The sequence below is a fragment of the Ursus americanus genome, chromosome 12, assembly GCF_024610735.1.
Source record: "Ursus americanus isolate L20-20 chromosome 12, mUrsAme1.1.p, whole genome shotgun sequence".
In the NCBI taxonomy this organism is placed as follows: Eukaryota; Metazoa; Chordata; class Mammalia; order Carnivora; family Ursidae; genus Ursus; species Ursus americanus.
This window is the reverse complement of record NC_142138.1, coordinates 29,778,460-29,804,459: the sequence shown is the minus strand read 5'-3', so window position 1 is coordinate 29,804,459 and position 26,000 is coordinate 29,778,460. Positions and strand designations below refer to the sequence as shown.

Below are 26,000 nucleotides of genomic sequence, written 5' to 3'. Positions count from 1 at the left end.
GGTGTCAAGGTAAAAGACACAACCAAGGCAAAGAATAGGAAAAGGAAGGGTTTTACTTGCTACAAGTAAAGGAGAACACCAGGGATCTTTCCCAAAGCAATGTCTCTCCAACAACAAAATTAGGGAAGCTTTAAGGTAAGGATGCATACGTATTCTGAAGGGGTTTGTGCAATGGGGAATACAGCATGGAATTGGGGCAAAAGTCATCTGTAAGTGACTAATTCCAGGTCAAAGTCACAGGACAGTAAGGGTCAGCATCATCAGTTCTCTGGCTCTAGTTGGTCTAGTATCAAGTGCTCAAAGGGGTTTAGATCCTGCAATGATAACACAATATCTCTACTTTTGAATTGGTGCTGGGAGTTTTACCACTGATTTATCATCCGTGATATGATTAGGCTGTCTCCTGGCCCGATAGCGACTGTTTGTTCTTACATTTTTTTGTTACCTTAAAATCATTATCTACTGGGGTCTATTCTTCTGCAGTTTCAACATACCCCAGGAAATTTTGCAAGAAATGTGCTTTGTGCAGGTAGTGCAGGTCAGGCATAGATCACAAGATGGCCAAGGGCCTAAAAAAGACTTTTCTTATGTCAAGAAAGCTATGCCTTGTCTTTTTGTTTAGGACCCCTAGCCTTTTCTGCTTATAATAACATCTTATACACTGTGACAGTTAAAGTGAAATGTAGAGCTACCAAAACAATGAAAATATGTTTAACAGAAAAATATTTTACACTGTTTAATTTTTTAATGTAATAAAAAATATATACATAACATTTGCTATTTTAACCATTTTAGGGGTGCAGTTCAATGGCATTGATTACATTTACAATGTTGTATAACCATACCCCTCTCTATATCCAAACTTTTTCTTCATCCACACAGAAACTCTGTACCTATTAAGCAGTAACTCCTCATTCATTATTCACTTTAGCTCTGGGCAACCCTAGTCTACTTTCAGTCTTGATGAATTTGCCTATTTTTTATATTTCATATAGGTGGAATCCTCAAATATTTTCCCTTTGTGTCTGGCTTATTTCACTTAGCCTAATCTTTTCATGTTGTATCAGAACCATTTCTTTTTATAGTTGATTTATATGTCATTGCATGTATATATCACATTTTGTTTATTCATTTGTTGATACTGAAGGGGTTCAGAACAGACCCCAACCCTACAATGTGCCACTTTGGCATGTGGATTAATTTGAGCTGAAGGCATTTGAAACCCTGCAGTCTCAAAAGAAACTTTTGTGCCTCCCTTAACCACACAAAAGAATCTAAATTAGGGGTCTTTCCCAGAATAAGGGTTATTAACAGAGATAGATTTTATCTGAGTGATCCATCTGTATGGTAGGACAAACATCTAATTACCAAACATCTGCTCTTTTTATCATCCTGTGAAATGCATTCCTGCTCTCTGAAATCCCAGACCCCTACCCCCTTCTCCTTAGTTCAGAGTGCCATATATACCTCATTTTGCCTGACTTTGGAATTTCCATGTCTCTGTGGCGTCCCCGTGTGTATGCCTATTAAATTTGATTTTCTCCTGTTTATTGTCTCATGTTGATTTGATTCTTAGTCCAGCTAGAAGGACCTTGAAGGGCACAAGAGTTCTTGCTTCCTGTTAAGGGTATGAAGCATTCTTGCTCCCTGACAATATCTATTCATTTGTTGATAAAATATTGAAATAAACACATTCCAAGTATACTTGGCTTGCTTTTACCCTTTAGCTATTGAGAGTAATGCTGTAACAAACATTTGTATACAAGTGTCTGAGTTCTTGTCTTCAGTCTTTCGGGGTATAGATCTAGGAGTGGAATTGCTGGCTCATATGGAATGCTTGAGCTTTTAATTTTTTATTAAGATTTTATTTTTAAGTAATCTCTATACCCAACATAGGGCTCAAACGTACAACCCCCAAGATCAAGAGTGTCATGCTCTACTGACTGGGCCAGCCAGATGCCCCTTCAGTTTTTAATTTTAAATTAATTAAAATTATAGTAAATTAAAAATTGTGCTTCTTAGTCGCAATAACCATATTTCAAGAACTTAACAGCACATATGGCTAGCGACCACCCTGTTAGACTATGCAGGTCTAGATTAGAACATTACAAACACTCAATAGTTTGGTGAATAACTTCATAATAGATCTACCAATTGTGCCTCTCTTTCTCTATTGCCCAAATAAGCTTTATGCTTCCTGCTTTTGTGCTTTTGTTCACCTTTCCTTGTGTCATACTCCTTTTTGCCTGGGATATCTACCTGTTTCCTATTTTCCCTTTGGAAATGTTATCTCTTTTAGGAACTATCACTGCAGCCCACATTGATCTCTTCTTATAAATTACCAAATCATTTGTTAACTTTTAATTTCTGTGACTTTTACTTTGCATTATAGTTATTTATGTATTTCTTAATTTCTTATCTAGATTTAAAATTCCATAGTGGGAAAGATATTAATCATAAAAACAAGAACTACATCAGCAAAACAATGCTGACCATTTGTTAAATGATTACAACACCTCAGGGATAGTGTTAATCATTGTATACACTCCACTTAATCCTTACAATAGATTTAGGAAAGGAAGTAGTATTATCTGAATTCTAGATCAGAGCTTAAGGGTTAGAGGTAACATAACATGTTCAAGACCATATTTCTAATGAATAGTAACATCAGTGATAGTAGGCTGGCTGGATCCAAGGGCTCAGAGGGGGTCCTGCAGGACCAGCCAAGAGGGTCCTTGGCCTTGCGCAGGATAGAAATCAAACACAATCTGGGAGTGAGTGAGAGCAGAGTTTATTGAAGATACAGAGAGGGTGCAGATACAGACAAAATGTCTGGGAGACTCAGAAAGGAAAGAAGAGTCAGCCTCTTCTTTCCTCAGGGTTTGGGGTTTTTATTGAGGATTGTGGTCTAGTGTACATGTCTCCTCAGACATCCAGGAACTGGTTAAAACAAAAGCGAGTATTTAGATATCCTCCCTAAGTCACTTATGCTCTGGAGTCAGGGGTCTTCCTGAATCAGTGGTCTGGAAAACATACATTACAACCTTGCTTGGTCACTCCTAAGATGTTACTCTATTGTGTTGGAAGACTCTGAAGAAATCATTAATTCCTTGACCTTTACAAGGAGGACATAGTATAAGGCATGTGTAAGGCCAAGTGTAGGTCCTAACAGGAATAGAGGAAGGAAAAGGACCAAAAGAAGCAGTCCTTCATAAGGTTCCTCCAGTTTCCCTGTTTCATCGCTTTGCTATGGGATTTTTATCTTTCCAACAATGCAAGAGACAACAGATGTTGGCGGGGATGCAGGGAAAGGGCACCCCAATATTTATAGCAGCATTATAAACAATAGCCAAATTATGGAAAGAGCCCAAATGTCTATCACTTGATGAATAGCTAAAGAGGTGGTACACACACACACACACACACACACACACACACACACACACACACAGGAATATTATGCAACCATCAAAAAGGATGAAATCTTGCCACTTACTAGGATGTGGATGGAGCTAGAGAGCGTTATGCTAAGCAAAATAAGTCAGTCTGAGAAAGCCAAATACCATATGATATCAATCATATGTGGAATTTAAGAAATAAAACAGAGGAACATGGGGGAATAAAAAAGAGAGGTAAACCATAGATAGACTCTTAACCATACAGAACAAACTGATGGTTACCAGATGGGAGGTGGGTGGGGGAAGGGCTAAATGAGTGATGAGGGCACTTGTGATGAGCACTGGTTGTTGTATGTAAGTGATGAATCACTAAATTCTACACCTGAAACTAATCACACTGTATGTTAGCTAACTGGAATTTTAATAAAAACTTGTAAAAAAAAATACTTGAAGAACCACATGGGGGGTGGGGGGAAGCATGAGTTCTTCCTTGAGCTGCTGTTACCATATTCAAGGCCAACCTCTGTTCAGTTGTTCAAATAATCATATGCCCATGGGGTCCTGTTAATATCCCCACTAAGTGGTAAGACTACACAAATTCAAAAGGTGGTCTTTCAAAACTGAATGGCCTTTGATATCTTGACAAGGCCAAGGAGGGCCCTATGCTCCCATTAAAACAGAATATTGCAGGGTGTCTGGCTGGCTTAGTTGGTGGAGCATGCAAGGCTTAATCTCAGGGTTGTAAATTCAAGCCTCGTGTTGGGTGTAGAGATTACTTAAGAATAAAATCTTAAAAAAAAACAAACAAAACCCAGAATGTTACATATTATGTTCCAAATTATTAAAAAAATGTTAACTGAAGCCATGAAAGATTGAAACAAACACGTCACTGCTACGGATGCCCTAGCTCTAGACCCTTTTGGCTGTTGGCTAAATTTGATTCCTTTCAAATGTAAATATACTTTGCTAAGCATCCTTGTATTTCTTGTTCTCCTTCTCTTTGGTTGTTTGACTTTCTCTACGTGTCAAACAGGAGCCCATAGTATTTCGACTAGCTTGGAGGTGCTCTTACTGTTCTCTGCCGTGGGAACACCAGAAACAAAATTCTCCCACTCTGTCAAACTTCCATTGCAAAATCCCTAGTCATCCCTGGTCAGCAGGAAGTAGCTACAGAAGAAATGACGTGGTCCGTTTTCCTTATACAGAAATGAAATTGTGTTTTGACAGTGGGGCTTTGAAAGAGGACTTCAGCTGCCTCATTTTTGACCTCAAACTTTTTAGTTGGGTTCTCTCCAGCTTGTCTCTTGGCTTGTGTGGAAGACCCTGAGGCAAACCATCCCATGATGGGAACGGAAATACCCACTCAAGCAATAAGGACTGTGCTAAGCCAGCAACTTCTGTGCTTGATTCCTAAGCAGTGATCAATCTTTCACTGCCTACCTGCATGTCCCACATTTTCCTTATATAAACCTGGAAGTATTTTCATCATTTTGGAGACAGTCTTTGAGATGCTAGTCTGCTGTCTTCTCAGTGTTGGACTCACTGAAATAAATTCCTTTCTCATTTCACCACCACTTGTCTTTCTGCCTTTGGATTTTGCCAGTAGCAAGTGGCTGAAGCTGGTCTGCTTGGGCCCCCAGGAGCCAGGTGCTCTTGCATTGCTGCATCCTGCCTACAGTGGGATTCAAACTCGGGTCTGTCAGATGCTCTTGCATGCCTACTTACATCACTTTATAAACATTGCTTTGGGAAATCCTTACAAATAATATAATTTAACATATATTGATTGTTTACTATGTGCGAGGTCTTATTGTGTTTTCCAGGTATATAATAATTTAATTCTTTCGACAATCTTGTGAAGTAGTGGTTGTAATCACCATCGTTTTATGTAGATGATAATGGTACAGGAAAGTGAAGTCCAAGTTAAGTTAGCTAGTAAATGGCAGGGCCAAAATTTGAACTGAAGTAGTCTGAATCCAGAGCTTGTATTCTTAATAATCATATTATTTATGAATTGCATTTAATAAACTTTTGCTGAGTGATTGTTATGTGCCAAGAACTGTGTACAGTGCTAGGGATTTAAAGATAAATAGAGCAGTCTTTTCTAGGAGGTTAGTCTACTAGAAAGAACCAAATAAAAAATCTTGTCATTGGTATGAAAGTTATTAAATACAACTACCACCACCACCAAACCATGAATAATGAGGACTTGCTATTTCCCAAATGCTATTCTAAGTATTTTGCAGGCATTAATTCATTTAGGCTGACAACAACCTTATAAGGTCATCATTCTTATTATTCTCATTTTCAGATCAGAAATCTGGGTAGCAGAGATGTTGTCTAAGCTACAAAGTGGGAGAATTGGCTTAGGAACACAGACATTCTGGCTCCAGAACCCACGTACCTAAATGAATATTACCTATGGGTAATAGAATTTCAATTTTCCTGGAGTAAATATACCATATTTGGTGCATTAAAAAACTGGCTTTAGTCAATTTTAGGGACTTGGAGAGATGGTATCCATTCTGAAATGAGATTCAAGAAGATGCAGTTATTAGAATGGTCAGCAGAGGGTGAAGGGAGGCAGCATTCATAATGCACTGCTACATTAAAATGGGGTAAACCGTGCAGAATTAGTAATCTCTGAAGACCTCTTGCTCTAACATGCTATGGTGATACTTGTCTGAATTTCATTAGTTCAGTGCAATATAAAACACAAGCAAAAGAAATGGAATTGTTCCTTCTCAAATATGTGTAGGAGAGATGATTTTTATCTGACTTAACAGGGTATTCATATCAGTATTTATTGAATGCTAAGAACTTCTCTAAAGAAGTAAGTGCAAGATGGCCTATATTCTTCAAGAGTTCAGGGTCTTACCGAAGTGGCAAGATAAATAACAATTTAAATAGTGATATAAAACAGCATATTAACAAAGCTTTGGAGGAGTTCAGAGACAAGGAGAAATTAATGGGGCTGAAATGGAATGGGCGAATTTCATGGAAAAGGTAGCTTGTTCCAGTACTAAAGAGGGTGAGAAGGGGTAGTATGTGCATAGGTATAAAGGAAGGGGAAAGTTGGTTTTTCTTTAAAATTAAATTCAATTTCCCAAGCATTTATGAACTGTCTTGAGTAAGAGGGTGCCATCTCAGGCACTGCAGAAAAAATAAAGATGCGTGACACAGTTTCTGCCTGAAGGAAGTCACAAATACCCCAGAAGTTATAACATAAGTCAGGATATGGTAGACGAATAACGATTCTGTATTGGAGTCCCCAAAATCTAACAACAAAATGATACATGCTCCTCATTCTAAAGAGAGTTACCAGATCAATCACATGGAACTTTCTAAGTTCATGGTCCTAAAGTAGTTCTGACTGCTTTAGCTGTTCACTCATCTCCAGCTATATAGGAAGCTGAAGTTGAAGAGAAAGAGATTTCTTTAGAGAGGAGGTGACAGAGTATTGGCATTTCACTCACCGTACTACCCCCCACTGATGTGGAAGGAGGAAGGCGTGTTCCTCTATGGTAGCAATCCCCTAAATAAACATAAATCGAAACTCCTAGGTACCACACAGCTTCCTCAGAGAAGAGGAGATTGCCTCAGTGTGGACACAGCAAGAATTTCAGAGCCTGGAGAATATGGCTCCTTGCCTAGCAGAATTATAGCCTTCTGTTGGTGTTCTAAGTTATTTCTGGGTATTGATGTAACCAACGTGAAGGACAGTGAGTCCATATCCTTCTTTGACCTGGAAAATTGGCAGGCTGCCAATTTCACTGAACTTCAGATGTGCTTCTATGGAATGTACATGAAGCATGGGGAGCTGCCTCCACTGACCTCTTCTTATTTTATTTTTACCAATGGCAGTTTATTTACTGCTTTGGGAATAAAAAGAAGTAAAAGCAACATTGTATAGAGGTCCAGTTACCTTTTCATCTGTCCTTGAACTTGAATCTGACAAATAGCCCCTACTACTACTACTACTATTACTACTACTACTACTAAAAGGCAGAATATGGTAGATGCCCCCTCCTCTCAAGTCAAGGGAAAGCTTTTCTAGGGAACCACTTGTAAAGCTTTATGCTTGTCTCTAGGGACTTGAAGGTCTCACCAGTAAATATTGTAGAGGTGAGATGGTGGCTGGAATTACCCTGTCTTGTGGCAAAACACACAGGTGCTTCGGGACTGGGCTGTACTTCCTCCCATGGAAGGATAAAGGTGCATGTTTTTGAGGAAATGATTCTAACCAAGTGTGCTCACTGAGGGACATGAACAGAGGGTGGGTCCCAGAAATCTAGGAGCCAGACAGAAAAGAGGCAGACCAGGCAACCACAGGATATTCATGAGGGAGCCACAAGGATACCTTATAGAGTCACCACTTGTACATGGTCACCTAGAGGTCCCTGGGGGGTGGATTATAATGGAATCTGAAAAACTGCCCCATTTGCTCAACACCTACCGTCCTACACCCCAGATATCAGAAATAGTGATTGGCAAATTGGAGAGACACAACCAGAAGGAGAGAGAAGTTAATTTTGACCCATTATCCCACATAGGTTAGGGGATAGAGGATTTAAATTTGAATGTGTTTGCAGTTTGAAATTATATTTGATAGAGCTGTTTCTGTGCTTTCTAATTTTTTTTAGTTCTATAATAGTTCTGTATGATTCTTTGTTTTCTTAGTGTTGCATTCCCCCCTTTTTTCTTTAATAGTGCTTTACATCTTATTTTTTAAAAACGGATTTTATGTTCTCTTTAACATCCATATCATGAAGCACTTGCAGGATTTTGTGTTTGTGTGTGTGTGGGGGGGGGGGCTCTGCTAACTTTTAGAATGGTGTCTTTATCTGTATTCTCCTTTCTCACATTTATTTTTGCTGATATGTATATGCAAAGTTGTACCTTTTTAATCTTTTTCTTATTGCACATGAGCAGCATTGTTTACACCTTCTATTTGCTCTGCTATAGTTTGGGTGAATTCTACTTGCATTTCTATTACCTTAAGTTCAGGGAGAAGGGAAGAGTTCAACTGTGGCTGTATACAGCTTAAGTTGGAGGACCTGTGGCTCTGTTTGCTTGGGTTTATTAAATGTGTTGTGCTAAACTCAGTCCATTTGTTGAGTTTTGCCTTCATCACACTAAGAAATATCACTGAGCTTTGGATTATACCCTCTAATGATCATCAAGCCCTGGGTTCTTTGCTTCCTTTAGAGCAAGTAATCTAAACTTTTGTTTATTGGGTTCTCTACTTCAATGTCACCAATTTTCCCTTTCTGTATTCACCTATTTCTCCCCAACAGCAATTTCTCTTCCTCCCAACCCTGGCTCTTTCTTCCTGGGGAAAACATAAATAATACTTTTTTTGCCCCTGTATCAATAATACATGTGTAGGTTACTTCCTTTCAGGCATTAAGCATGCTTCTTCTCTACTTTCTTTTCCTCAGAGACTCTTGTCCTAATTATTCTTTTTTCTTCCTTTCTGCCAAATCACTATTTATTGTTGGAGATAATTAACTCTGGATGTTTATGATCGTTCTGCTATCCTGTCCATTTTTCTCACAGCTGGAAGATCCTAAAATAGAAGGTCTCAATAGCTCCCTTTTCTGAGGAAGGGATGGGACTTTCTGAGGTAGTTGGGATGGGACTTCTCTTCCCAGGCAAAATTCCTTCTCTTCCAAGAGCTACCCATATCTCATCCGCATCTCTCTTCCCATGTTGTGGTGCAGGCTGTCGGCGCGTGCTTTAGAGTTTTCAGGATTGTGCTTGTGCGTCTTCGCTACACAGTGCTGCTTTGGAGGATGATGTTAAGAGCCTCGCCATACTGCTCTGAACATTGTTTGGGAAATTCTTGGAAGCTCCTGTGTCTTTCCTTGCTTGATAGCCACCAATTTTTTAAGGTTATGACACAACCTTTCTCCTTCTTTGATTGCTGTTGATATGTTTTTGCTGCTTTAAAATTTTTTCCCCATTTGCCATTCATATAATTAGGTTATGTGAAGAAGGGAGATTTTTAGATTTGGTTGAAATCTAATATCCAAACCTTGAACTCTCTTAAAAAAATTTTTTTTTAAATCTTTTTGGTAATCTTTATACCCAACATGGAGCTTTAACTCATGACCCTGAGATCAAGAGTTCAGTGCTCCTCCGACTGAGCCAGCCAGGAGCCCCTAAGCCTTGAGCTCTCTTATTCTCATTTACTAGTTGTAGAAATTAAAGGTCATAATGTTTGATTTGCTTGAAACACAGCTTATCAAAGAAAGTGGCAGAGATGAGTCATGATTTGAATCTAGACCTGTCTTTTATCCTGTAATCAATATTCTATTCTATAATCAATGGAGAACAGTCAGGATTTTTAAAAAGGTGGCTAATGAAATGAAACATTCATTTTAGGTTTGGGAGCTGGCATGAGGTCTGAGAGAGATATGAATTTTCAGAGAGGGAACTATGAAAGCAATGAACTAAGTTAGGAAGGTTTTATAAAATCAGATATAAAAGTAATGAGGACCTGAGATAAAGAGGAACCTCTTTCATATTTTAGAATTTTGAATTTGGTAATCAGGGCCCTTTTCCTTATATGTTTCTAAAGTGCCATCAGTTCATCTATCACATACTCAAATGTGTAAGAATTTTGTATTAACATTGGAAAGCTTTGGGTTAGGAGGCTAACCCTTTGGGTTAGACTAGATTAGCTTCTAGTCTTTTTTTTTTTTTTTTGCCATATACTGTTGTATAAAACCTACACCAAATCATTTCAATTTGCTGGGCCTCAGGTTCCTTGTGTTTAAACTGGGGAAATTTAGTTGGGTGGACTATCAGTTCCCTTCCAGTTCATAATAAACACTCAGAAGCAGGGGAGTGATGCCAGTATCATAATATATCTCTCCTTTCTGCCTTCTCCCCACTTAAATCACTAATTCGGCATTCATCCATGAACAAAAGTACCTCTGTAAAAGTGGGATCTAGCACTGTATACCAAGGTACCCAGGAGGAGTCTTGCCCACCTGTGCATCAGGTAATGGGCAAACAGATCTTGGTATGGTCTGTGGAACCAGCAGGACCTTGTAAACTGGTCATAGCCACTCTCTCCCCTGGTTGAGGAAAATCAGGAGAATCCTGACTTGGGAGATACCCATGGACAAGAGAGACTTTATGGAAGTTCAGCCTTCCCAAGGAAAGATTCTAGCATTCCAATCAAACAAAAAAGAATACAAAATCAGATGCATTAGAAAGGGTAAGAGTAACTTTGCCAGTGTCACCCCTCCCCCAGGGCAACACAGTGTAGGGCTGAACTAGCCAGCAACAGTGACCTACCCTGGAGGATCTAGGGGGGAAGGAGAGCAATGAATTTGTGTTCAGCTACTTCAGCTGTGCAGGACACTGCTGGAGAAGCCCATTTCTTTCCTGCAGCACCCAGAGTATTGAGGCAGGGCCTCCATAATGGGGGAAGAGAGATCAGGAAAGAGACAGGTAAGAATATCAAAAGGGCATTAAAGGAATGCAGTTTCTGCTGACTGCCTCCAGGACTCCAGCAGAAAGCCTATCCATGAGGCTTACCTATCCATGAAACCTTACCTGAGGATACTCCCACTGGCCCACATGCATCTCCAGTGCTCTGAGTGCCAAATCCACAGCCAGCACTTTGTGCCTGCTCCTGAGTGCAGCATGGGACCAAGCTCCCATAAACAGAGTTGTTTTCAGAAAATAAGCCAGTGTCCATGGGCCAGGGAAAAACCACAAATTTGATCTATAGCTTCACCTTCTGGAAAACAAAAGAGAAGTTTCCAGTAGTTAGCCCGGTGAGTTGTAAGAACCAGGTAAAACATATAATCTTAATAATTATGCCACAAGATGGAGCAAGAAGTGTGGAACAGGTGTATCCATACAAGGCTGGAGAAATTACCAGATATAAGGTGAACCAACAAAAAAAATCTGCCATCAGAAAATAATAAGTAAAGATTTGAGGAGGTGTCTGCTGTTCAAATGCTGAAATAGCAATGCAAAACTCCGAGGAGCATGAGGAATCAAGGAAACAAGTCATCACCAAAAGATAACAATAATCCTACAATATCTAAATTCAAAGGCATGAAATGTTGCAATTCGGCTGATAAAGACTTCAAAATAGTTGTTTTGAGGAAACTCAATGAGATACAAGAAAATGAAGAAAGTCAATTAAATGAAATCAGGAAAATAATTCATGAACAAAATGAAAAATCTAGCAAAGAGATAGAAATCATAAAAAAGGACCAAATAGAAATTCTGGAACTGAAAAATTCAGTGAATGAAATGAGAAATGCAATAGAGAGCATCTACAGCAGAATAGATCAAACAGATGATAGAAACAGTGATCTAAAGGATAAGAACTTTGAAATAATCCAGTCAGAACAGAACAAAGAAAAAAAAAAAGGAAAGAGTGAAGATAGCCTACATGATCTATTGGACACCTTTAAATGTACACATAGTAGAGTAACTGGAGTTCCAGAAGGCGAAAAGAGGGGAATGGGCAGAGAGTCTATTTAAAGAAATAATAGCTGAGAATTGTCCAAACCAGGGGAGAGATTTGGACATATCCGTTCACTAAGTTAATAGATCACTCCATTACCTTAATGTAAAATGACTTTCTCCAAGACACAGTATGTTGAAACTGTCAAAATCAAAGACAAAGAGAGAATCTAAAAGCAACAAGAGAAAAAAAAGATTGTAACTTACAAAGAATTCCCATTAGGGTATCAGTGGATTTTTCAGCAGAAACCCTATAGGCCAGAAGAGGATGGAATATGTTCAAAAGGTTTAAAAGAAAAAAATTTGCAGCCAAGAATACTCTATTTGGCAAAGTTATTCTTCAGATATGAAGGAGAAATAAAAACTTCTTCAGGAAAAAACAACAAACAAACAAAACACTGAGAGAGTTCATTACCACTAGACCTGCTTTGCAAGAAATGCTGTAAGGAGTTCTTTAAGCAGAAATGAAAAGATGCTGATGAGTAACATGAAAACATATGAAAATATACAACACACTGAAAAGGTAAATATGCAGTCAGACTTAGAAACCCTAATTCTGTATGAGAATGTGTTAACCATTTAACCCTAGTATAAATGTTAAACAAATGATTATTAAAATAACTATAGCCACCACAATTTAACAAATGTATGATATAAAAAGATGTAAATTGTGACATCAAAAACATAAAAGAGGGGAGTTAAGGGCTGGAGCCTTCATATACAATCAAAGTTAAGTTGCTGTTGGCTTAAAATGAACTCATTTATCTATAAGATGTTTTATGATGTAAGCTTCATGGTAACCACAATGCAAAAACCTATAGTAGATTAACAAAAGGTAAAGAGAGGGGAGTTTTCCACCACAGAAAATTATAATTCTCAATGATATGAAGAAAGAGAGGGAAGAGAAATAATTAAAATATAAAACAACTAGAAAGCAATTAATTAGATGGTATTAGTAAGTCCTTGAGTATCAATAATTAATAATCATAAATAAATAAGTGTAAATGGATTGAATTCACCAATTAAAAGGCAGAGACTGGCTGGACAGATAAAAAGAACAAGACCAGCTGAATACAACCTATAAGAGAGTCACTTCAGATTTGAGGACAGAGGCTCAAAATAAAGGGACGGAAAAAGATATTTCAGGCAAGTGGAATCAAAAGAAAGTGGGAGTAGCTATATTTATATCAGACAAAATAGACTTTAGGCCAAAAATAATAACAAGAGAGAAAGAAGATCATTATACAATGTTAAGGGGTCAGTTCATCAAAAAGATATAACAATGGTAAATATATACAATCTGACATTGGAGCACCGGGATATATTAAGCTAATACTAACAGATCTGAAGGGAGAAATGGACAACAATACAATAATAAGGAGGGAGTTCAGTATCCTACTTTCATCAATGGATAGATCATCCAGACAAAATCAGCAAGCGAACATTGATTTCAACCATATATTAGACCAAATGGACCTAACAGACATATAGAGAACATTTCATCCAACAGCAGCAGAATACAGTTTTCTCAAGTACACAGAGAACATTCTCCAGGATAAACCATATGATAAGCTATGAAACAAGTCTTTGCAAATTTAAGAAAATTGAAATCATACCAAGTATCTTTTTCAACCACAATAGTATGAAAGTAGAAATGAACAAGGGAGAGTTGGAAAATCTACAAGCATGTGAAGACTAAACAACACACTCTTGAACAACCAATGGGTCCCAGAAGAAATTAAAAAAAAAAACAAAACTTGAAACAAATGAAAATGGAAACACAACACACCTAAACCTATAGACAATGCAAGGGCAGTTTTGAAAGGAAAGTTCGTAGTTATAACTGCATATGTTAACAAAATAGAAAGATCTCCAATAAACAATATAACTTTATACCTCCAGGAACTAGAAAAGGAAGGACAAACTAAGCTTAAACTTAGCAGAAGGAAGAAAATAACAGAGATCAGAGTGGAAGTAAATTAAATAGAGACCAAAACAACAACAACAACAACAACAACAAAACGAAAGATCAATGAAACTAAGAGCTAGTTTTTTGAAAATAAAAAGGCACATGGATGACTCAGTCAGTAGAACAGGTGACTTTTGATTTTGGGGTTGTGAGTTCGAGCCCCATGTTGGGTGTAGAGATTACTTAAAAATACAGTGTTAAAAGATATACAAAATTGCTTAGCTGAATAAGAAGAGAAGACTCAAACTCAGAAATGAAAGAGGAGATACTGTAACTGATACTACAGAACTACATAGCATCAGAAAAGACTACTACAAATAATTATATGCCAACAAATTGGATAATCTAGAAGAAATGGATACATTACTAGAAACATACAATCTACTAAGACTGAATCATGAAGAAATAGAAAATCTGAACAAATAGCAAGTAAGAAGATTGAATCAGTAATCAAAAACCTCCCAATGCAGAAAAGCCCAGGAGCAGAAGGCTTTACTGGTGAATTCTACCAAATATTTAAAGAACTGATGCCAACCTCAAGCTCTTCCAAAAGATGAAGAGGAGAAAACACTCCCAAACTCTTTTTGGGAGGCAAGAATTACCCTTGATACCGAAACCATATAAAGATACTATAAGAAAAGAAAACTATAGGCCAATATCTCTATGAGATTCTCAATGAAATATGATCAACCCAAATTCAACAACACATTAAAAAGATCATACACCACGATCAAGTGAGATTTATCCCTGGGATGCAAGGATGGTTCAACACATGCAAATCAATAAATGTAATATACCACATTAATAGAATGGAAGATAAAAATCTTCTCAATAGATGCTGAAAAAAATTTGACAGAATACAACATAATTGCATGATAAAAACTCTCAACAAATTTGGCATAGAAGAAATATCCCTTAACATAATAAATGCCATGTATGACAAGCCCACAGCTCACATCATACCCAGTGATGAAAGCTGAAAGCTTTTCCTCTAAGATCAGGAATAAGACAAGAATGCCCACTCTCACCATTCTGATTCAGCATAGCAGACCTCAAGAAAAACAGAATGAATGAATGACATTCTAAAGAAGAAAAAAAAAATGCCCTTCCCTATGTAGATGGGCAAACTTGTTAGAATCTCTGGAATGAAAAGGAAGATATTTGCATTATTAACCACTCTTAATTAAAAGGAATTCATTAAATACCTATTGTATACTAATGTCCTTTCTTCTTCATAACTTGACATTCAGGGGCTCCCTGACCTAATCCCAAACCACCCTATCTTTCAGTACCATCCATAAGTGCTCTAGCCAAAGAGCTACTTATCTGTAAATTAGGAGCTAAGGTCCCATTATAATGGCTAAGACAAAAATGTCAACCATCTGGTCAATAAGGAGATAGACATCCACAGAATTTACTAAGATATAAGGTAAATAAAATAAATATTAATGATAAAGACACAAACAACATGCTATGTAATGTACAAAAGGAGTAACTACTTCTTAGCAGAAGATTGCAGTGAATATCATGTATTCCAGGCCTTTAAGACTTTGAATCAGACTTTAACAGGTGGAGATGGAAAGTGAAAAAAAAATCTGTAGAAGGAGCAATGTGAACAAAAATGAAAATATCAACATACCTGACATATTTAAGGAATTGTGATGAGTCTAGTTTGACTAGAACATAGCGTGTTAAGGGCAAAAGTTAGAAGAAGGGAAGCTGGTAAGGTAAGCAGAGGCCAAACAGTGGAAAACTTTGCATGACATAAGGAGCTTGTGCCTCTGTTGTATGAACTTTCTGACTAGAAGAGTAATGTGCTTTGCTGTCTGTAATAAGAAGATGACCAAGGGCATCTGTGAATGTGAACATGGATCGGAGAAGTGAAACAATGGAGGCAGAGAGACCAATTAAGCTTCCACTAGAAAAGAAAAGGAAACAAATCAATAGTGGGGTTGCTAATAACAGAGAAAAGGTTTGTTTTCTATCCTTAAGAGTTTCTTATGGTTTGCCACCCCCTCTCTCCTCTCTTTTTTCCCCTTCCCACCTGTATCAGTTAGGAAAGTGACAGTATATGTCAGAAAGCACATCAGCAGTTTAAACTCTAAGAGTTCATGCTTTCTCACATAAAAAGTTTGGGGCCAGAGACTAGAGGGTAATGGTGAAGACTTAGAGTAGTTACTGGGGGACTGGGACAGGAGTACTGAAAATAAATGAAAGACCCAGCATCACTGGCCATGATAACAGAAGATCAGTAATTGTTACTGCTTTTTTTTTTTTATCATGTTAGTCATCCAAAGTCACGAATCATATCAGTAGACAAGTTGTAATTAGAACCCACATTTGTCAAATCAATGTATTTTGTTTTTTCTTTCTTTCTTTCTTTCTTTCTTTCTTTCTTTCTTTCTTTCTTTCTTTCTTTCTTTCTTTCTTTCTTTCTTTCTTTCTTTCTTTCATGTCTACACTGGGTTCAAACTCAGAACCCTAAAATCAAGAGTAGCATGCTCTACTAATAAGCCAGCCAGGTTCCGCAATCCCTATTTAATGTCCTTTGGTAACCCTAATAAGGATAATGTTTTTGATCTAGGAAACCAATGCGTATTTAATTCTTTGTAAACCATTTGCCCCGTGGCTCCTTACACAGTGAATCTGTGAAGTTCATTGCTTCTGGGAAGGATAACCCATGTAGAGAAAAGGACTCTTTGCTTAGTTTTGAACCTCAAAGCCAACTTTCTCAAGTCCCTTGTGAAGCAATGTCTTGAAATCCAGACTTTTTGAAAGGTAAAAGAGGCATCTGAATTCCAAAAGTGTCCCTTTGCAAACCAAGAGGAAAGTTTAGTTATTTGAAAATAGAGTTTTATAATAAGCAATTATGGAGAAAGGAAGGAAGATACTATCCAAGGAAGTCCCACCATATGAAAAGTAGAAAGTACTAGAGGAAGAGTTAAGGGGTGTGTGTGAGAGACAAACCAGCAAGAGATGAGACAGTGTCCTTTACTCACAGTGGAACTCAGTGGTTTGATAGTTTTGGGGGAAACTGGGGAGCATCACTGGTGGAGAGGTTAGAAGCCTCAGAGAGAAGCCCTTTGCTAACATGGGTAGCTACAGAAACAAAAAATGGCATGGTATGTTAGGCAGAAGAGTAGCTGCTTTCTTATAGCTGGTGCACGTTACAGAAAAAATCTAAAGGTTCTTGAGCAATTCTGAGGAGATATAAAGGGTAATTTAGAAATAAGCATTAATATATTTGCCAGAAAGTCACAGCAGAGGAGATCTCAGTAGAGGTCTCTGTTCAAATAATATCACAGTGGTAACTATGAGTAGGCAACTCCGAGTTGAGGTCCAGATGGAGGATATTGAGAAGTCTCAGATGATCAGCAGCATCACCAGCAGTGAAAATCAGTGTAGACAGCCTGGGCTGCAGGAGGAGATGGCTGAGTTTCTTGACAACAATCACCATGCATTGCCTATGCCAAGAGATCAGACTCTTGGTCTCTTTAGCAGGGGTCAGAGTGAACATATAGCCCAATGCCCAGAGCCCAGGTGAGGTGAGCTATGCATCAGCCAGACATCATATGCATACCTGGAGAGGACAACATGTAGATCAGACAACAACCCAGTGTGTTATCACTAAAATATTATAAACTTCTGTGCCCAGATCTCAAAAGATCAGAGGGGGGAAAAAACCTTGAAAAATTGAGCATTGGTCCTCTATAAGAGACTGAATTTATCCTAAATAAGATGTTTTTTTGTTTTGCTTTGTTTTGTTTTTAAGATTTTTAAGTAACCTCTACACCCAACATGGGGCTCAAAGTCACAACCCTGAGATCAAGAGTCACATGCTCCACTGACCGAGCCAGCCAGGTGCCTCCCAAATAAACCTTTAATTGGGAAAGCCTGAGTTTTTCACTTTTTTCCTCCATTTTCAACTTTGTATTTTGAAAATTTTCAAACCAATAAAAAAGCGGAAAGATTTTTACAATGAACATTCCTGTTTTTTCACCAACATTCACCAATTTTTAACATTTTGCCTTATTTGATTGTCTTATTTAGATAGCTAGCTACCTACTTATATATCATCTATTAATTTTTTTTGCCTAACCGTTGAAAGCAAGTTGTAGACATCATGGCATTCATGTTTTAATATTATGTTTAACCTTGTGAAATTGCTTGTTTAGTCATTTTTGTATGTTCAACTCAATACTTCAGTATCCATCTCCTAAGAATAAGGACATTCTTCCATACAACAATAATACTACCACTACATGTAAGAAAGTTCAATAAATTCTGTAATATCTAACAAACAGTCCATATTTAACTTTTCCCAGTTGTCTAAAATGTCTTTTATAAGTGATTTACCTTCCCCACCCTGGTCTAAGATCTAGCTGAAGTTCATCCATTGCATTTGGTATTTATACATCTTTAGTCTATAGAATAATTCTTTGTCTACATTTTCATGATATTGATTTAAAAAAAAATAAAAGTCCACATATGAAGGACTGTAGGGGAAGAGAGGGAAACCTAAAGGGGGAGAAACTGGAGAGGGAGATGAACCATGGAAGACTATGGACCCCAGGAAACAAACAGAGGGTTTCAGAGGGGAGGAGGGTGTGGGGAGGGGGGTAACAGGGAGATGGGTATTGAGGACTGGATGTTTTGTGATGAGCACTGGGTGTTTTACATAAGTAATGAATCATTGAATACTTCGTCAAAAACTAATGATGTACTATACAGTGGCTAACTGAACATTAAAAAAAAAAGTCCAGCCCAGTATCATAGAATTGCACACTTTGGATTTATTTAAGTTGTTTCCTCATGATTAGTTTTAGGTTAAGTATATTTTTTAAAGTTTATTTATTTATTTATCTATTTATTTATTTACATTAATCTCTACTCTCAATGTGCGGCTCCAACTCCATCGTGGGGCTCCAACTTCTGACTGACCCAGCCAGGTGCCCCATAGTTCTAGGTTAGATGTTTTTGATAAGAAAACTACGTAGGTGACAATTGCATACTTACTGAGTCTCACTACAAGGCAAATGACACATTGTTCAACTATTGCTGATGGTAAATTTGATTATTTAGTTGATTAAGGTGGTGACCACACAAACTTTCCATTATACAGATACATTTTCCCCTTTTCAATTAATAACTAATATATGGAATAATATTTTGAGACCATATGAATATCATGTTTCTAACAACCTTTTACGCAAAAGCTTTAGCATCTGTTGATGATCCTTAGCTATTATATTGGACATTGCCAAATGATGATTTTCTAATTCTATCATTTCTTCCATACTTACTAGCTCAATTCTTTAAAAAAAAGGAAATAGCTCAAGTTTTCTCTTTCTCTTTTGAATTTCACTTTGGATTCATAAATTTTGTTTCATTTTATTCTATGTATTATAATCTGTTATCATCATTATTTTTTTTGAGGTTCAAATTTTCTTTTTTTTTAATATTTTATTTATTTGTCAGAGAGAGAAAGAGAGCACAAGCAGGGGGAGCAGCAGGCAGAGGGAGAAGGAGGCTCCCCGCTGAGCAAGGAGCCTGATGTGGGACTTGATCCCAGGATACTGGGATCATGACTTGAGGCCAAGGCAGACGCTTAACCAACTGAGCGATCCAGACATCTGTGGGGTTCAAATTTTCATATATTTGATCGGTAGGCAACCACTTCAAGCTGGCTCCTTTGTCCTCTTGGTATGATCTCATTAGTCTTTGAGCATTTCCTTGCTTTCTGGCATATCAACATGTTCCAGGTTGACCTAGTACTTTGGATGCTACAGACCTGGAGTCATTTCTCAAAGGATCATTTTCTCTTTTTAGTGGACAGTAGTATTTAGAAACCAAGATCTTGGTGCTAGTTGTGTTTATTGCTATGGAGTGCATTGCTTCTATGCATAGATGGGCTCCAGAGCACACCTGAGTCTTAGCGTGCAAATTTAACTCTCACCCAACCCTAAAACTATATTTTTAGGCTTATTCCAATTACTCATACAGTAATCAGAGTGGTACTTTAAAATGTAAACTAGACCAGATTTTCCCTGCTTAAAATCATCACATAGTAAACTGCAGCCACATTGGTCTTAGTTTCTGGAGGTGTTCAAGATAGTCCATTTTTAAAAACCTTATACTTTAAAACTTTCAACTTTTTGTGTATATTTTATAATGCACATAAAATGGTAATATGCTAGTACACACAATGTAAATATAACCAAATAAATATAGTTGGAGTTGTGTGAGCAAAAAAAATTTAATTGATGACATGCCTGATCACTTTGGAATTTGAAAACCACTACTCTAATCCTGAATTTTCTCCTGGGGGCCTTTGGACATGCTGTTTCCATAAGTAATTTACAAGTTAATTTTGTCTCTCCTATAAAATTGTGAATACCATGCATGTATGGACCATGTTGTTTTACTTCTTCATTGTATAAACCATCACCTAGAATAGTGACTAGCACATGGTATTACTCAATACATATTTGTCAAATAAGTATTGAATAGAATAAATAGAAAAGAGAAAAGGATGGGAAACACAATTTGGCCCATTGACAAAAATATTGCAAAAACAATTATTTTTATATGCCATTTATTTCACATGTGAACTACTCACTCACATACTACTACCACATGAGCAAATCAGCTGGTAGGCAACTGGTAGGCTGAAAAAAAGAACAATGTAATAAACAGGAATTACCATGGAGGGAGTTACTGCAGTTTTAGAATATTTTAGGGGTAAATAGATTAATTAGAAACTAGAAGAGGTCAGGTTGAACATTCTGTCCTTGAGTAGGCCAACTGGAGTATCAAAACTATTTTAATTGTTTATGTATATTCCATAAAATCTTGATGGTTTAGCTGTGTATCATACATAGCAGACTATCTCTACGTAATATCTGACTATCCTTGCGTCCATACTCCACCGTATTTAGGCCAGATCTGTTGCACTTCTCTCGGAGGAATTTCTGGGTAATTTGAGCAAAGACCTAACTTTAGGGTTTCTTGGCCCTCCCAAATGTTTTCTTTTGTTTCTTTTGGGTTTCTGTGGGATTGAATTATAATAAGCAAACGTCTCATTGTGGGTGCAAAAATGCTCCCTGTTAACTTCATTTTAGAGGGGCATGGTTCTAGAGGTTAGGCGACAGTAAAATGAGCTTAGCAAAATTAAATAAAATTTTCTTCCACACAGATTCAGCAAATTTTCAATTGCTAGTAGTGATAGTAGTGTCATGGGTAAGTCAGCTATCTCTGTAGGAGAGGTTTGCTCTGAAATTAGTGGTGTTAAGGAATCTTTTTGTGAAGGTTTTCCTAAGAAACCTAGAATTTACATTTAAGCCCCCTAACTGATGTCTCTGAATTTCATGTCTTTCTGTGCAATTCAAAAATATGTAAGTCAAAATACATTTCTTGTGGTCAGGGTCATCAATGGGAGAATTAGAATAAAGAGACAAAGATTATATAAGCCCTCACTCCAGGGACCCTCCATTTAAATTCAGGTGAAATTTTATTATAATGAATCCATGTAAGCCTGGTTACCAGAGATAAAGGGAAGAAGAGTTGTTTAAGGCTTTATGCATCCATTGTGGTATGCGGGAAAGGGTAGGAAGACAGACTCAGTATCCCCACTCCTTCATATAGTGGATTTTGAGCATGAAATTGCTCAGGATTTTTTTTTTTTTAATTTACTTATTGACTCTCCTACTCTCTTCCCACCGGTTTTTTGTTCATTCATTTGTTTTGTTTTGTTTTTTACCTTTTTTTAGTTCTAGTCACAGAATTGTAGGTTCCCTTAAAACCTCAGCTAAGGTGAGTATTATTTTTTCTTTTTGCATGTCGATTTAAAAAATACAAGATGTTTTGTTCAAAAGTGGAGCAAGTTCGGATTCTTTTGACATCATTTGGTATTAACGTGATTAAAATCATTGGGGCTTTTGTTTTCCCTTTTCATTTCCCCTAAACTGTAATAGTTAATTTATAGTTAGGCATTCAATATAGAATATTTCAGCAAGAAACATTCTTCTGATGGTTATATTTTTCAACCTTTTTACTGCAATTGCAATAACATACAATTAATGACAATTATGCTTTGTGTAGTATGAATTATATTTTCATTTTTGTCTTTAGTATAATATGTATGACAAGTTCATTTTCCCTGTTGAACTCACTTGCTACTTTCACATGAGGAACATGTATTCCATTCCTCTATTCCGATTGTCTTTTACTCTATAGGGAGTCCTGACAGGGCTAGAATGATCTAAGAAGAATGATTATACTACACCTAACTAAAGTTACCTTTTAGCGCTGTGGCTATTTTTTGAAAGGATTCATTCAGAACATTTCTATGAGGGAAACAGAGATTAGGCCAATTTTGTCCTCCTTTTCATCAACGTCATCATCATCATCATCAAATAAAATATGTAGGTTTCCTCGTGTCTGGCAGAATCACATGTAACTTGAAAATTATTTGATTTACTGTACTTATTCTCATTGGTGGCTCCAAGAACAGCCAGAAATTTAAGAAACACCATTCTCTGGAAAACTCTCTTTAGAAATCATGATTGATTGAACTCAAAATCTTGATCATCTCTAGTTCGGAGGGCATGCAGATACCATCAGATTCAGAACTATACCCAAGGATTCAGTTCAATCTCTGCTCTCTGATGATAAAACTCAATTGATGAGATGTAAAAACAGACACAGAGACACAGCCCATAGGCTGCAGTATTACTGGCAGATGTGGCCCATTAGGCCTGCCATGTTTTGCTTTGTTTTATGTGTTAACCAACATCAACAAAGATATTTTAACTGGAAATCTGGATTCCTGACTCCTATTGAAAAGTTAAAACCCTTACATCTCTAGGTTTCCATTCCTACAAGGTAACCTGAGGCTGTTGCACAGTCCCTACCCTTCACTCAAGTACAGTATACATGCTTGTGTCACGTATTTTAAGGCATTCTATTTGCAACTGTTCAACACAAATATGCAGTGCGGGCTAGTCAGGCAACACATGACCTGGAAGGTGTTGTGACTGTAAAGTCCCTGAGTCTGTTTCCTCATCTGTTCAGTGGGGCTGAATAAATCTCTTTTGATGCTCTCCTGTGATAGTTGTGATTTCCAACTGAGAACATGCATGGAAAAACACTTTGAGTTGCTACAATTGTAAAAACATGTTAATTATATCCATATATATATAAAAAATAGACATAATTTGTCAACTCAATTTTTGAGTTCTCTCTGCTGAGAGAATAGTATTGACACCACGGAAGGAGTAAATAGAAAAAAAGGAACCTCTCCTTGGTCTGAAGCAGAAATATTTTGTTTCATAGGCCGGTATCATGGGAAGAGCCTGGTATTGAGTTAGAAGTGCTGCATCGACGTCCTGGAAGCTGTGTACAAGTCAGTGAACCTTCATGAATCTCATTTTCTTACCTACAAAACATGGAAGACGGGACCTGCAATCTAAACTCACAGGTGTGTGGTCAGGATTAAATGAAATACAGGATATAAAAATAATTAGTAAATGATAAGACATTATTCTAATGAAGGCAATAATAAGTGCTTAGTGATAAAATATGAACACATAAAGTGGACTAAGAATATTTACAAGCCTAATATTTGCACACTTTAAGAGTCTGAAGAGATGACAAAGTAGTTTTTTTTTTTTTTTTTTTTAAGTTAACTCTGTCCCCAAGGTGGGACTCAAACACACCATCCTTGACATCTAGGGTGGCATGCTTTACTGAGTGAGACAGCCAGGCACCCTGACAGAGTAGTTTTGAATTAAATCAGAGACTGGGCCTATTTTGCTAATTAAAATAAGCTTGCAATTTGTGTTTTATATCCGGAGCATGCCTTTGTTGTGAGAGGGATTGGGTATTTCACATGTTCTTCAGATTACTTACTTCAATATAATACATGATGTAAAGTTAAATTCAAAAAGAGTGCAAAAAACGTGTTATGATTTTGTGATACAAAAAATCTCAGGACATTTATTAGAGCTGGAAGGAATCTTTGAGATGATATTTTACAAACCACAAAACAGAAGAATAAAGGACTTCTGCAAGTTTTCAGAGCCATGAAGTTCCAGAGCCAGAACTCAAAACCAGGGGTTTGGACTCCAATGTTCTTTCTGCTACACACACCACTGATGCTGGGGCAACTTCTGGCTAGTGGTACTGAATGGAATCGTTGGATATTTAGATAATCAGATTAGGTTGGAAATGTAGGGAGGGAAAGGGAAGGAGAAGTGTTAATAAGATCACTGTGAATTATTAAGTAGGTTTAAGGGTAAACAGCTCCTGCAAAGGAAAAAAAAAGACTTTGTATTCTTTTTCCACACTGGTAACCCCCTCACCACTCTACCCCTTTTGCCCTTCTTTTAAAGCCTGGTTACTACCTTTACATTCTCAGACGTTTTTCAAACTTTCGTATGCCCTTGCAGTCCTGGGACACTAGGAAGATTCCTTCTCTGATCAGCACGAGAGAGCAGGACAGCTCCTCCAGGAAAATGAAAACTTTCCAAACCCCCAGAGAGAAAGAATGCAGCCACCGGGACAAAATTTGTACCGGAGGCCAAAAAATCGCCCCACCCCCACCCATCCATCTCCGTCCCTCCAACATCTGAGAGCTTGAACTTTCTTCCCTCTATTCCCACAGCCCCAAGGGAACTGTCTTGAGTCCTCGTTATAAAGAGGTTTAGGGCGTGAACTAGGTCATTCTTCCAAGTGTCTGGGGGTGGGCTGCCTCTGGAATTAAATTTCCCCTCTCCGCTGGCTTCCAGTTTTCCTCTTCTCTTCTTGGTTCTGGAGGGGCAGAGGCGTTCGCGCGCCCCGGGGCTCATTCGGAATTGGTGCCCAGGAGGAGGCTTTTGGGGAGGTCGGTGGCTGGGCCGGGTCGCTAGGGCCCGTGCTCGTTCTCTTGCAGTTGGCGAGAGTTCTTGTTGGCCTATGGAGACCGGTGTCTTTCGCGCCCACACCCCGGCCCCCCCGCCCCCCACCGCGTCCTGCCGCCTGGGACGGGGGTTTCGGAGACCTGGAGGAAAGCAGGCAGGCAGAATGAGGGCTTCACCAGAGTCGGACTGCCTGGCTTTCCACTTCCTGGCCCCAGAGAGCGGAGGGCTTCTAGCTTCCCCCAGCAGCCCCCCGCGGCCGCCACCGCCGCCTTCCCCAGCAGCGGCTGCTAGATGACTGCGCCGTCACTGGTTGGATTGGAGCTGGCGGCTCAGACGGGACACCGGGGTGGGGGAGTGGGGGAGGGGGGGTGTGGGCAAGGGGGAGGTCACTCTGGGCGGGCGCTCCGGGGACCCTGCGCTGCCCCCTCAAGCAGCTGGAGCCGCACAGCAGCATCAACAGTCGCCGCCGCAGCCACAGCGGCCACAGCAGCGCCAGCGCGAGGCTCGCAGCGCTGCGCGGCGGAGAGCGGAGGGGCGGCGGCGCCCGCGCCAGCAGAGCCGAGCCGAGCCGAGCGCGCAGCCTGGCCGCCGCCGCCGCTCGCAGATGCCATCACAGCAACAAAGAGCTTGCTGAGCCGAGAGCCGAGGCGAGAGCTCGCCTGGAAACCGCGGAGCGGGCTCCGCGAGCTGGGCGGCAGCCGGAGGAAACGCGCGGGGGGTCTGGGGGAGGGGCGGGGGCAGAAGATGGCCAAGAAGAGAGGGCCCCCCAGCATCAAGGGTGAGTTCCGCTCCGTTCTCACCTCGGCCCATCCCACCTCCCACCCGCGGTCCGCCCCCTCGGTCCTGCCTGTTTACGTCTACACTCTGCCAGGTGGAAGGTTGCCTGCAGGGGAAGAGTTTGCCTTCTCCGGGAGGTGGAGGGACCTCAGCAGTGCTGCACCTCCCTTTGCCTCCGGGGAGACTCTGACAGGAGTTTGTCCCCTTTTTCTAACCTGGGGAAACCTGGAGATTCTTTCTCTCACCCCACCCCTTTCCTACTCCGAGAGCTTGGGTATCTGTTGCGCTTTCCTCCCTGAGGGCAGGGGGGAGAAAAGAGACTCCTGGCTCGTAGCGTCTCGTCCTTTTAGGAAACAGGCTGCATGTGTGTGCGTGTGTGTGTGTGTGTGTGTGTGTGCGCGCGCGCGCGCGTGTGTGTGCCAGAGAGAGTGAGTTTTTTCCTTGGCCTCTCCTATTCCCTCC

General features: G+C 39.1%; 1 protein-coding gene across 6 annotated transcripts in view; it reads left to right on the top strand.

Annotated features, from left to right (window-relative positions):
• Nucleotides 1–26,000, top strand: part of SLC44A5 (solute carrier family 44 member 5) — a 382,764-nt gene that overhangs the window by 26,358 nt on the left and 330,406 nt on the right. For 4 of the 6 annotated variants that reach the window (XM_087866006.1, XM_045802007.2, XM_087866008.1 and 1 more), the window contains one exon: nucleotides 23,197–23,341. In XM_087866006.1, coding sequence (XP_087722132.1) covers nucleotides 23,281–23,341 — 61 coding nt within the window. In that variant the 5' untranslated portion in view covers nucleotides 23,197–23,280. Of the gene's footprint in view, nucleotides 1–23,196; nucleotides 23,342–24,311; nucleotides 25,540–26,000 lie in introns of those variants that run through there. The other 2 variants (XM_087866005.1, XM_087866004.1) reach the window with 1 other exon arrangement.